Source organism: Miniopterus schreibersii (genome assembly GCF_964146895.1).
Source record: "Miniopterus schreibersii genome assembly, chromosome: 1".
In the NCBI taxonomy this organism is placed as follows: Eukaryota; Metazoa; Chordata; class Mammalia; order Chiroptera; family Miniopteridae; genus Miniopterus; species Miniopterus schreibersii.
Window position 1 is genome coordinate 67,855,253 of NC_138101.1, and position 14,466 is coordinate 67,869,718.

The window sequence follows — 14,466 nt, forward strand, 5'->3', positions numbered from 1 at the left end:
GGGGGTGCGCAGGAGGCTGCTGATCAATGACTTTCTCTCATCACTAATGTTTCTATCTCTCTCCCTCTCTCTTCCTTTTTCTGAAATCAATATATTATATATATATATATATATTTAAAAAGTCACTTACATAAAATAATAAATATTTGCATAATCATTGTATAAAAATCTGCAGCATACAGCATGTGACACTAACATATAATCACTGATAAGGTAATATCATATGTATTACCTTAGGGTGGTGATGTGCCTGAGGAAAAGCAAAATAAATACCTTGTAGGGGATGATTATCTGGACAAAGAAATCCAAGTTAGAAATAAATTAGAAAACTACATTGGAGGTATAAATAGTACAGAAAAGAGATTATATTCAGCTTTGGAAACTTGTGAGGTTGCAGAGTTGCAACATGGGAATAACAGTTTTGCTCCCTTATACTCTTCTTCAGTTTTTCCAAAGCTACTCTTGAACCTTATGATCGTTTTTCAACTTTGTACCTCCCACTGGTAAATTTTTCTACATTTATTCCTTCTCTAAGCTCAGAAGATGAGTTGATTACCTTCATGAACACTTCCTTCAGATCTTGGTGCTTTTTTTGTTATTTCTTTTCTGGTGTGTCAGTTTCCTAGGTTCTACTGGGCTGTACCATTACAAAGGTGAGAGGAGTTGATAAAGAAAAGCATAAGCTTGGTCCGTATGGTCGAGCAGCCGTCATCAGTTTTAAGCAAAGTGGTGATACTATCAGATTTATGTTTCAGAACTTTCTTCTGTGAGCTGTGTGATAGACAGGAGGAAGAAGAATTTGGAGACAGGAAGATACACTTGGAAGGAATTACTAAAATTATCTAGGTGAAGGATGACAAATTAGGCTGGAACTCCTTTAGACATAAGGCAGATGACAGATGATTTTCAAGGATTTGTTGATATAGTTTGTGAAGGAAATGGAAGACTAAAAGATGCCTTTTAAATTTTCTAGCTTGAACACTTGAATGGGTGGTGGTGTATTAGCTGAGAATTATTTAATCTCCCTAGAATCAAAAGAATTTTATGCACAATTACTAAGGAACTACAAGAATTAACTAGGGAACTACCTTAATACTTCCCCCCCCAAAAAAAGATTTATTCTTGAATCATGTGTTGTCTCTAAATATCCCATACACTAAACAGTAGTATAGCAGTTCATTTTTCATAGTCCCAGTTTTATTTTTTTTTTTTTCTGTCAAATTCTGTTGTGAAAGGGGCAATTTTTTAGTGGTTTTTTTTTTTTTTTTTTTTGGCAGGCATGCATCTATGGTCCTTAATGTTTGTAGAACTTTTCTCCATTCATTTGGCAAATATTTGAAAGCCAACTATAATGTGTTTTAGGTGCTGGCTAGGAGATAAAATAGTGAATAAAAACACTTGATTCTTCATGAAGTTTGCAAATCTATGTGGGAAAGCAAATATTATCCAAATAAATACAAATGAATGTAAAATTGCTATTATTTAAGTATCATAAAGCAGAGATACTATGGTGTTTAGCGAGCGTACTCTTAAGTACATCTGTCCTACTAGTCATGAAGCTTAGGGAAGTTTCCCCTGATATTTGACATTTCAGCTGTAATCTGAAGGATGAATTCTCCATGTTTAAAATAAATTGCATGTAAAATAAATATTGAAATGAAAAGGGAACACTTTAAAATATAGTAAAATACCTCTTGAACTTTGGAGTGGGGAAGAATTTCTTAAGGACAACACAAAATGCTAGCTATAAAGAATAAGCACAATAAACTTGACTAATATGTAAGTAAGAATTTTTTTCTTTCCTGGCAAAATTTTAGTTACTTTATTAAAAAAATTAACTTTTCCATTATGAAAAGATTAAAAAATATGCAAACATATTCTTGGAAAAATACGAATGGAAGAGAATAAAATCATCTATTGTACCACTACCCTGAGAAAAAATTAACATTTTGATACCATTTTTTATAGTTCTGTTAATGTGCATATTATTTTTACATAATTTATATGGAATGTATATTTTCAAAATACATTTATTTATTTATTTAAAATATATCTTTATTGATTTCAGAGAGAGGAAGGGAGAGAGAGAAACCTCAATGATGAGAGAGTCATTGATCGGCTGCAGCCCACAGCCCGGGCATGTGCCCTGACCGGGAATCAAACCCCAATCTCCTGGATCCTAGGTTGACGCGCAACCGCTGAGCCATGCCCGGCTGGTCTAAAATACTTTTAAAAATTAATAGATGAATGCAGAATAATAGCAGAAAAGGTGAAAATTGGAGGAAAATTCTGAAGAAAAAGTTTACCCAGAATCTACTTACCCAGAATTAACCACAAGTAATATTATGTCCTAATAGCCTTTTTATTTTATTTTACTTATTGCCATTTTATTACTCAGATTTTTTCTCTTTATCTTTTTCTTCTTAAAGAAGACCCTTTAACATTTCACATAATACTGATTTGGTGGTGAAGAACTCCTTTAGTGTTTTCTTACCTGGGAAGCTCTTTATCTGACCTTCAATTCTAAATGATAGCTCTGCTGGGCAGAGTAATCTTGGTTGTAGGTCCTTAGTTTTCATCACTTTGAGTATTTCTTGCCAATCCCTTCTAGCTTTCAAAGTTTCTGTTGAGAAATCAGCTGACAGTCTTAATGGGAGCTCTCTTGTTGGTAATTACCTGCTTTTCTCTTGCTGCTTTTAAGATTCTCTCTTTTTTAACCTTTTGCATTTTAATTATGATGTGTCTTGGTGTGGGCCTCTTTGTGTTCATCTCGTTTGGGACTCTGCACTTCCTGGACTTGTACATCTGTTTCTTTCATCAAGTTAGGGAAGTTTTCTGTTATTATTTATTTATTTATTTATTTATAAATATATCTTTATTGATTTCAGAGAGAGCAAAGGAGAGAGAGAGAGAGAGAGAAACATCAATGATGAGAGGATCGGCTTCTTCCTGCATGTCCCCGACTGGAGACTGAGCCTGCAAGCCAGGCATGTGCCCTGACTGGGAATTGAACCACGATCTCCTGGATCCTAGGTCGATGCTCAACCACTGAGCCACGCCTGGCCAGGCTCTGTTATTAATTTTTTAAATAGGTTTTTTTATTTCTTACTCTCTTCTTGTTCAGGCACACCCATGATACGAATGTTGGTATGCTTGAAGTTTTCCCAGAGGCTCCTTACACCACCCTCATTTTTAAAATTTTATTCCTTTTTCTTTTTGCTGTCCTGATTGGGTGTTTCTCGCTTCCTTATATTCCAAATTGATGATTTGATTCTCAGCTTAATCTTCTCTACTGTTGATTACCTGTAAATTAGTCTTCATTTCATTTAGTGCATTCTTCATTTCTGACTGGTCCTTTTTTATGCTATTGAGGTTCTCACTTAACTTCATTGAGCATCCTTATAATCCATGTTTTGAACTCTGCATTTAGTAGATTGCTTATCTCCATTTTGTTTAGTTCTTTTTCTGGAGTTTTGTTTTGTTTTTTTCATTTGGAACATGCTTCTTTGTATCCTCATTTTGGCAGCCTTTCTGTTTTTGTTTCTATGTATTAGGTAAAGCTTCTACATCTCCCAGGCTTGGTAGAGTAGCCTAATGTAATAGGTGTTTGTAGATTCTAGTGGCACAGCCTCCTTGATCACCCAAGCCACCACCCCACCCCACCCCGTGGACTGTGTACACCCTCCTCTTGTAGTTGAGCCTTGATTGCTATTGGCATTTCAGTGGGAGGGATTTTACCCCCAGGCCAATCAGCTTCAAGAACTGGCTGAGACCACCAATCACTGACCTCCAACTACCTTGGAGGATCAGCTGTACAGAGGTCCACCCCACAGAGCAGGGCTTACTTCAGTGGGGCTCTGCTGCCTGCTGAGTCCACCCCTTGAGTGTGTCCCTTGTAGAGGTGGTTGGGTGGTAATGCTTTGATGGAGTCTGAAGGAGTCCTCAGGGACACTGGCTCTGGGGCCTCTTGGAAGGTGCAGGCCAAGGTCAGCTATAGCCTGTGTTCTGCCCAGGGCCACCAGACATGAGCTACAAAGCGATCTGTTGGTGGCTGCCACTTGTGCTGGGCTTGGAGGTGCCCAGGCGAGGCCAAACTGCAAGCCAAGGCTGGCTGCTGCTAGTGCCGGGCCTGGGGCCACTTAGCAAGAGGTATGGGGCATGCTGAGGCCAGATGCTGGTTATTGAGAGATTTTTATGAAAGTCTGAAACATGAGCCAAGATGGGCCATTTGTATGGAAAAGCCACTGGAAACAGCTTGGGTGGGCCAAAGTTGGGTGGGGTGGGGCCTGAGGGAATCACCAGGGCAAGGTAAACAGTGTGAGCCATGTTGATGGAGTCTTAGATATGGCACCTGCCTGTCAGTTCTGTGGGGGGAAAGGTCATCAAAGGAACATTGGCCTCTGCCAGCACTTCTATGTGGGAGAAAGCTGCCCTGCTAGCTCTTGCCCTGATATGAGACAATTCATTTCCTCCCCATATGCCTCTGGTGCCTTTCAAGCTGCTCCCCCAACACTGGAGCTCAGAGGGAGTAAGTCTGAGTAAGTCCTTGTGCGGGCCCTTTAAGAGGAACTGCTTGGGACTCCAGCGGCCCTCAGTCTCCCTTAGCCTCAATCCCTACTGGGTGGTGTGGTGGTGGTGGTTGTTTTTAATTTATTGATTTGAGAGAGAGTGAGAGAGAAACACTGTTTTTGTTGTTAGACTTATTTGTGCATTTATTGGTTGGTTCTTGTACGTGCCCTGACCAGGTATCAAACCTGCAATCTTGGTGTATTGGGATGACTCTCTAACCAACTGAGTACCTGGCCAGGGCAGTCCCTGCTGGATTTTACAGCAAAAGTTATAGGGACTTCTCTTCTTTGCACTGGAACCTGGGCTGAGGGTCCTGGTGTGGGATTAGGACCCCTTGAACCTCAGGGGTCGCAACCCTGCAGCCGTGATATCCCTCCCAGTTTAAAAAAAAATTTTTTTATTAGTTTTCAGATAGAGAGGAAGGGAGAGAGCGAGAAAGAGAAACATCAGTCGGCTGCCTCCTGCACACCCCTACTGGGGATCCAGCCCACAACCTAGGCTTGTGCCCTTACTGGGAGTCAAACCAGCAACCTTTTGGTGCATGAGCCACACCAGCCAGGGCTCTCTCCCAGTTTTTATCTGCCACATGTGAGTATGGGACCAGCCCATTAGGCTCCTCCTCCCCTCCTACCAGTCTTCTTTAATTCCCTAGTTGTAGAACTTCTATTTGGCCAGGTTTCAGGTGGTTCTGAATGCTGGTTGTTCTGTGGTTTAGTTGTAATTTTGATGTGGTTGTGGGAGGAGGCAGGTACCCCGTTTACCTATGCTGCCATCTTGACCAGAAGTCAAGAACTCTTCTTCATTGAAAGACAATATAAAGAAAACAAAAAGATAAACCATTAGCTGGGAGGGAAAAAATATAGTATTTATCAAGACACAAATAACATACACAAATTAATAAGGAGAAGACCAACAACCCAAGAAAGGAAAAAGTAAGAACATGTATTTGATAGAAAATGAAATGAAACATATTCATCCTCATTAATAATTAGGGAAAAGCAAATTAAAACTAGAATGGAATATATATATATATATATATATATATATATATATATATATATATATATATAAATTTTTTTTTTTATTTATCCTCACACAAGGATATGTTCTTATTACTCTTTTCGAGAGAAAGAGAGAAACATTGATCTTTTGCCTCCTTAAATGCCCCAACTGGGAATCAAACCCACAATCTTTTGGTGTTTGGAACAATGCTCCAAAGAACTGAGCTACCCAGCCAGAGCCAAGATAAAACTTCTGAACATGATCAACAAGGCCCTGAGTGGTTCTAAGCCCCTAGCCTCATCCTGCTGTGGTTCTCCTCTAGCTTCACTGGTCTTCTTTCAATCTCTTGAACCTTCCGTACTCCTTCCTATTAAAGGGGAATGTAATTAAACTCTCCCTTTGATGTTATGAACTTTTTTCTTTAATAAAATAACTAATACAGCCCCGCCGAGTGTGGCTCAGCGGTTGAGCGTAGACCTAGGATCCAGGCGATCGGGGTTCGATTCCCGGTCAGGGCACATGCCCGGGTTGCGGGTTCAAATCCCCATTCGGGGACGTGCAGGAGGCAGCCGATCAGTGACTCTCATCATTGACATTTCTATCCCTCTCTCTCCCTCCCCTTTCCTCTCTGAAATCAATAAAGATATATTTAAAAAATAAATAAAAATAAAATAACTAATACAAATAAAAGTTTGTATGATACATATATGTGTATAAACATATGTATGTATACACATATATAATAGCATAGTAAATGAAATACTCATTAACTCAGCATCCAACTTGGAAAATAAAATATTTCCAATATTGAAAGTTCTTGGTATACTCCTCACAGAGTTATTCCCATTTCCCTCTTAAATTTTTTAGTGTTCCTTTGCTTTTGTTTTAAATAGTTTACCATACATATAAGTATCTCTAAACATTGTTTGCTTTTTTTTTTTTTAACTTTATAAATATTTTACACTGCATGTATTCTTCAGTGACTTCCTATGTTACATTTCTGGAGTTTGTTCTTTCCTCATTTTCACTGCTTTCAGGAGTCCATTGGAAGGACATTACTTCTGCATTCTACTATAAATGGACTTTTTGGTTTCCAATTTTTTGTTTTCACAAACAGTGCTGTGAATATTCATGAACAGGTCCCTGGTACAGATGTGCAAGTTTATGTAGGGCAAAGCTTCTCAGTGTGTGTGCCATAGCTTGAGTGGGTGTAGATGTGAGCAAAGGGTTGAGCAATCCTCTTGCTCTTCAGCAGCCCATGGGAAATGAGGCCTTTGGCCTAGAGAGCAGACTGGGCCTTTTAGCCCTGTGTCTCAAACAAACGTCATCCATTTGCTGTAAGTGCTACACATCTAAAACAGAAAGGGTTGCTCCTGGGCCTTCCTATTCAAAGTGTAGTCTACCAGCCAGCAACATCTCATGCAGAAACTTGATAAAAACGTAGCATCTTAGGCCAGGCCGTATATTAGACCTGGTGAATCAGAACCTGCATTTTAATAAGATCCCAGATGACTCATGCACAAAGTTTGAATAATATTCCTCCCTGTGTGTGTGTATGTGTACACCACATTTAATTTGTTCATCTATTGTATGTTTATACATATACACAGTATATATATGTATATATAAATCACATTTTTTAATCATCCATCAGTGGTACTTAGGTTATCTCTTGATTGGCTGAAGATTACCCTGTAGATCAGGCAGTTTGAGCTATCACAAAGTCCCACTGTGAATCACATATACTTTATTCTAGAAGTCCAACCTAGTATTACCATGAGGCCCTTACTTAGTTACATGTGAAATAAGGCATCTGATTGAAAACAGCAAATGAGAAGTGTTGACACTACACTGATGCAGTTTACTATACAGAATGAGATCTGAGCTGACATTAGGAACATGTGGAGTTCATGAACCACATTACTGCAGAAGCAATACCTCTGTTCATCTTCCTATATGAGGTACTGTGACATTATACAGTAATTAATAATAATGATCATTAGTAAAGAAAAACTGTGGTTTCCTTTTTTTAAGAAGGTAAGGAATGTTTTAGGAAATTTGCTATTAAAGATTATTAAAACATTTGGTGATTGAGCTTCTAGTTTTTTGAAAATTTCTTTGAACTACCTTATTTTCTAGTTATAGATATACAAGATAAATGTGATGCTACTGAAGTTTCTATAAGAACTTCAAATAAACTGTATTCTTTTAATGTTTTAATACATTTCAAGTTTATTGCTGTGGATGAAATAGATTCTTGTTTTCACTTGCAGATTCTTTATCCTATCCTGTTATGCAAAATGTTCAGCATCCCAAGTCTAGCCCAGTGGTATCCACTGTTGTATCAGGAGCCTCGTCAGCAAGGTCACCTCTTATTGCAAATCACCTCGTTGAGCCTGTCGCCTCGGTTACACAGCCATCAGAACTGTTACAACAGAAAGGTATTGGAGAAATCCGTTATACTATATATGTAGCATACATAGGCACACATATTGATTCAAATAGGTAGTCAAACTGCATAACCATAATTTTTAGAAAATATGAAAAGTAATTTATAATCTCAATTCCAACACAACTATTTTCTTTTCATATATTAACTTTCAGTCTCTATGAATTTATATTTTACATAATTGCAATCATAGTTTACTATTTTGTATTTTGCTTTTACATTTACTAAGTTATTCACAGTTCTTCATCTATCTACATAGTCTTTATAGTCATTTTCTGGCTAATAATTAATTATATCAATGTATTATAATTTACTAATCCATCCCTCTATTGTGGAACATTTATTTCCTATTTTTAAAGGTTATTATAGTTTCTTTTATAATAAAGTACCCAAGAGCTCCTTATTTAGTGTATTTCCATATCTTATTTGATGATTTCTGTGCTTTGTCATTATCATCAATGGAAAGTAGCTTCTGACTGAATTTTGGGAATGAGGAATTAAAATGAAATTATATCCCACATTCACAGCATTGACAAACAATACAGTTTGTTTTTTTGCTTGTTTAGTATTCTCCATGTGTCAAATAAGTGACAGCCAACTAAAATGTGTTATTTTGACCCCTTTTTCCCACATTGTCTTTTCTTTTGTCACTATTCATGATTATTTTCTGTCTGGCTAAAATTCCAAAGCTATTGATGGTTCAAGTTAATATACTGTATTTTTCATTTGATGAGAGATAACCTGAACTGTTTTTAGAAATCTACAACTTGTATTTCCAAAGCAACCATTAGTAATATTTTTAGGGACTATACTCACTATGTAATGACAGCTCCTGACTTTGAATATGAAGAACTCTCTCTCTTTTGCTCTGAAACTTAGGAAAAGCATCATAAATCTTTAGGCTAATTTTACTGCCCTTATTTGCTGAGTATTTGTGTAGTCTACAGGAGCCTTCCTATCATTTGATCAGATTATACATTATAAATTTTTTATTTGGTTTTATAGGAAAACCAGCTCTAGCACCAAGGAGTGTCTGTTGATTCCCAACATGCCAGTGGGTATATTTAGGGAATAGAATTTAGTTTTTATAAGTGTTTGCCTTCAAAATGAAAGGCTGGTAGGAAAGTTTTGCTTGTCATGAGCAAGGGTAGGTTGAAGCCCTAACTGAATAAATGGTGTCTTTTTATGTCTTTCCTCTGTATGGATGACTCATTCCATTTCTTAACTATCTTGCTTGTTTTGACCTTTTAAATTGCCCCTGCTAATTTTTTTTTTCATATTTTCTTTTTGACCATTTTACTTTAAATACATGTTGTTATTTTACTGTATTGATTTGTAAACCACTTTCTCACTAATCATGTTTCATTTTTTCCTTACTAAGTAGATTTGAAAAGAGAAGGAGCTACCTTTTTTTTTTTTTAATATCTTTATTGATTTCAGAGAGGAAGGGAGAGGAAGAGAGAGAGTTGAAACGTCAATGATGAGAGAGTCATCATTGATCGGCTGCCTCCTGCACGCCTCTGACTGGGGATTGAGCCCGCAACTGAGGCATGTGCCCTGACCAGGAATTGAACCGCGATCTCCTGGATCTTAGATCAATGCTCAACCTCTGAGCCATGCCTGGCTGGGCAAAGGAGCTACCATTTATTTAGCACCTATAATGTGCCAGATACTTTATATTTATTTTTTCATTTAATCCTCATTCAATTCTATGATGTAGACATTATCTGTTTTGCAGATAAGAAAAGTGAGACTCACAAAAATTAGATAACCTGCCCAAATTATAAATTAGTAAGTAGCAGAGTGAAAGATTTTTAGCTCAGACCTTTCTATTCTTGTGCTCTTTCTATAAAATGAGGCTGAATTTTTTGTTGTTGGCTGTTAAACTCTTGATTTACTGAAGATAAGCGTCTTGCTTGAATAAGTAACAGGAAAGATATTACCGGAGACATTTGAATTGTAGCTTTTAATATTCCTTTTTCTTAAGTAGGACATTGGCTTCTTAGTGGCCTCTTTGCCTTTGAATAGGCCTGGGGTACACACCTAATCCTGTGAGTTAGGGCTACCGTGTATGCTGTGCAAGTTGTAGTTTGCATGAATGGTGCCTCTTGTAGTTGTGCTGTGCACAGCCTGCATAGTGTATGGTGTGGGTCTAATTTGACTACTGAACTAGTACTACTTAAAAGAGATCAGTCTTTTTCTACCAGCTTCAAAGATACCCTTGCTTAGTTATTTTCTCAAGGACTCAGCATTTTTTTACTGATTTTTAGAGGAGAAGCTTCAAATTTTTGCTCCTAAATTATTTTTTTAAGAAACTATTAAAACTACTTAAACATTTTTCAGATTGAAAAATCTGAAATTTTTCACCGAAAGTTGAAATAGTTGCAGTTACGTACTTTTCAACATAGCTCATATAGGGACTTTTAAAACAAAGACGTTACATTGTTCTTTATATCCACTGGAATGAGGCCTACTTTTATCCTTTAAAAAAATACCCAAATAAGCCCTTCTTTAACATTTGGAAAATTTACATTTTTTTCTCTTCTTTATGTCATGCCCTCTCCTCTGAATATAATAATATAGTATATTCTTAAGCTAGAAACTCTTTTATCACTCTATATCATACTTCTTTGCCACAATGATAGTATATAAATTGAAATTTTAAAATTTGTTTTATTGTCTATGACCATAAGTCTAAACATTAACATTTCTTCTTCTGGGTTAAATAACCAGTACAATTATTACTAGCATATAATTGGTCAAAACAATGTAAACATCATGACTTTTGACTTTTTTTAATTATAGAGTACATTTTTATTGAAAATACATATTTCATTGAGATGAATCCCTCTCCCTCCTCCTCACCTTAGTTTAGTGTATCTTAGTTGCATATCGTTCATTGTTAGAGTAAGATAAACTTTAGCTAGATTTCATATTTAATTACCAAGAAACTTTGTTCACATAATGTAGATAGGAATGATATTTGAAAGGTTTTATTAAAGCAGTATTGTTCTTTTTGGTTTTTAACCTTCTGAGTTACACGTCAGAAATTTTTATTGTGAGATTTTATTTTCCATGTAGTCAGTGACATTATTATTACTTTAATGTAGCAGTTTATAATTTTAAAATACCTATCACTTTCATCTCTCACTTGATCATGTGAAGCAGCCATATCATATTTCATTTTCCTTTTACAGATGAAAAATTTCAGTTAGAGATATTGGTGTCTTACCCAAAGATATACAGACTCCCAGGGAGGGAGCAAGACCCAATGCAGATCTTGGCTGCCTCCAAACCCAGTGCTCATTTTACTGAATCAGCAATTATTCAAAATATTGGGAATTTCATTATACCATTACCAGTATCTTATCACATCCTCTCAGTGTATTTTTATCAAAATTTCAAACTGTGATGTAGGTCATTTATTTTATGGAGGGTATCTCTATATAACCTAATTGGTAAAGGCAGTCCTCATTTTCAAACCAGTGAGACAAATTTTATTCTTTGTCAGGAAGTCTGATTTAATTTTTTTAACCCAAAGAAATGTTTTTGTAGAATTGTAAGGGATATGATAAACTCCACTGAGAAATAAATTGCAGCCTATATTTTTTTAAGCCAAATTACTTAATGTAGTCAGATTAAAATGTCACGAATCTAATATAATTAATTTGTTTTTTTAGTAATTTATAAAAAAGCTAGCCAATGAGTAAATACACTGTTTCTCATTACCAAATTTGAAATAAAGCAGTGTAATATGTACCTAATATTAGGCTATTTACAAAGCAAGAATTACCTTGAAAAGCATTGTATTCCTGTGGTAAATATATGTATTGTATGTATCAAACTCTGGTATTTGACTTTTTAAAAATATTTACGTAGGGATCAAGCGTAACTATCAGAATAACTTAATTTCATCAGGCATCATGATAAAAAGGAATGTTCCCATGTATTTAATTAAAAGATAAAATATACATTACTAAGTACTAAGTTCATCTGCTAGTGAATACTTTTTTTTGTTAAAGCGAGTTAGAAAGAATTAAATATTGTATAAAATGTGAGAAATAATCATTATAAATATGTTGTGATAAAATAGGTTGTAAACTCCTTTATTATACATCTTATATTGACTTTGAAAGAAATCATGTAGAATTTTTATCTCTGAGTACTATCCAGTGTAGTTTGAAAAAAAATTGGTAGTCCTAGAAAACATTCTACCTGTTTTCAAAAGAATTAGCATTATGAAGGATACTACTCAGGTTGGTGCAAGGTTCTTTATTCTAATGACTTGCCCTAGGTATAAGTATTAAGAATAGCTGAAAATAATCGTTTTTAATTAAATATACACAAACATATTTTTAAATTATAGCTAATATTTATATAGTATTTATTACATTGAGGCACCATTGTAAGCTTTGAAATATGTATATTAACTTATTTAATCCTCAAAACAACTATTTGAGGTAGTTATTACCCCACTTACAGATGATGTAAATGAAGAATAGAAAGATTAGTAACTTGCCCAAGGACACAATTAGTAAGTAGTGGTAGAGCCTAGAATTATACCCAGAGTCCCCATCTTTATCCATCATGTCCTGCTGCTTGTCTAGTCAGTATTTCTTACTGTTTTTGCGTTGTTCTCATGGAACTCTTTCAAAAGCAGTGGGTTATTGGACAGTAGTGATTGGGGACCACATACATGCAGCATTGTTAAATTCATCACCCTACTTTTCAAAATTTCTGAATTAAGAATATTCCAATGAGAACCATCCCTATTTCTACTGTTTCATCTTTAACTGAAACATGTATGGCAAGGTAAAAGGAAATCTGTAGATTTAGGGTGCTTTGGTGACTCATTTTAGGAAGGGGAACATTTTCCCTTTAGCATCTGAGATTTTAATGTCTCAAGGCAATGTATTATCGTAAGATTAGGATAAATTAAGCGTAAGTGTTTCCTTTGTAAAGTGAGAGAAAGGCTGTTGTCAACACAGGCACTTTCTTAGGTGGGTACGTTTTAGGAAGGAAGGTACTATGGAAATTGATTCCCTTAAAACAGTTCTTTTGTGAGAACCCTTGGAAAGCTTTGTAGTATGTGTACCTGGTTTGAAAACCAGCTTAGGAAAAATAACAGTTGCTCAAAAGCTTGAACTCTTGAATTTAAAAAAGCTAATCTTACAAGGGATTTATTCTCTTAAGATTAGTTTTATTTCCAACCTAGCTGTATCTAGGGAACAGTGAAGAAGCCTTTTATTAAGCTGCCCCAAGGATGTGGAGAGTTTTACCTGAAGGTACTTGAATGATGGGTAGTTTAAACCAAATGTCCTTTTTAAAATATTGGAGCCCTGTTAATTACACAACTCTTCATAGTGTCAGATTCTATCTATTACAGGTTTCTTGCCTCTTGGTTTAATAGAGTCATACCTTGGAAGTTCTGATCAAGATAGAATAAATTAGGATATAGCATTCATTTCCCATTTGGTGGTGTTGGTCATGGTTGGGATGGAAGGTACTCCATGTACATTTTTACAGTGAGTTTTAGGCTGAGCTCTGGAAGACATATCATATTCTACCACTTTATAAATACAGCCTGTGTATGTTATACATAGGTTTTGACTCTTAGAGAGGATCTGAGTAAAGGCACTCAGGAAGTTCTTATAACCATTCATATATCACAGAGCAGTAACTTGGTGTCAGCCACTTTCTGGCCATAACTCACCATTTGTTGCAGTTTGGATAAACTGGATCCAGTCTAGAGCAGGGTGCTTAATACTGATTGATTGTTACTCTGGAGCTCTTACCATTCCTCTGTGGATTAACTAAAATGTCATATTCTTATGCCATTAGTATTACCAAGCTTTTAACAAAGTTTACTTGAACAAGCAAAGAAAGACTAAATTCTGAGCATATTCACATTTGGGGTAGGGCTTAAATTTTGATACTTTCATCTCCAGTAGTTCTTAAAAGAATTGCATCTTTTTTTTTTTTTCAGGAAAGTTAAGTGTGAGTATGTTGGCTGACATTCTGTTACTATAGTACATTGACAACTGTAGTATATCTGAAATGAAGTATATGTAAAATGTATAGTATATCTAAACTGTATAATATCTAAAATGATATTATAATGAATAATAATATTACTGTAGTCTATCTTATTCTTAGATTTGTTCCAGTGCACTGAGTAGTTCTATAAATTTTTTATCATTGTATAGTGATCTCATTTGCTTCCAATTAAGCATTGGCTATTTTTCCAATAATAAGTGAAATAAATCTATTTTTATTCATTAAATCTGGAAAGAGGAAAATATTTATCTTATAATATATATGATGTGCCCTGTACTTTGACTAGATACAGAGTCAACAACCTCCACACTCATTCAGTCATGAAAGAATGTATTCTCTTCTGATTTTTTCCTGATTATTGGCCTCTGTTAGCTCAGCATAGTAAATGG

At 35.7% G+C, this 14,466-nt stretch overlaps 1 protein-coding gene across 4 annotated transcripts in view; it reads left to right on the top strand.

Moving 5' to 3' along the window:
- The window catches only part of SEC24B (SEC24 homolog B, COPII coat complex component), an 80,485-nt gene that overhangs the window by 24,115 nt on the left and 41,904 nt on the right, over positions 1-14,466 (top strand). For all 4 annotated transcript variants that reach the window (XM_081132693.1, XM_081132690.1, XM_081132691.1 and 1 more), the window contains exon 3: positions 7,845-8,012. In XM_081132693.1, the coding sequence (XP_080988819.1) occupies positions 7,845-8,012 (168 nt within the window). The remainder of the gene's footprint in view (positions 1-7,844; positions 8,013-14,466) is intronic.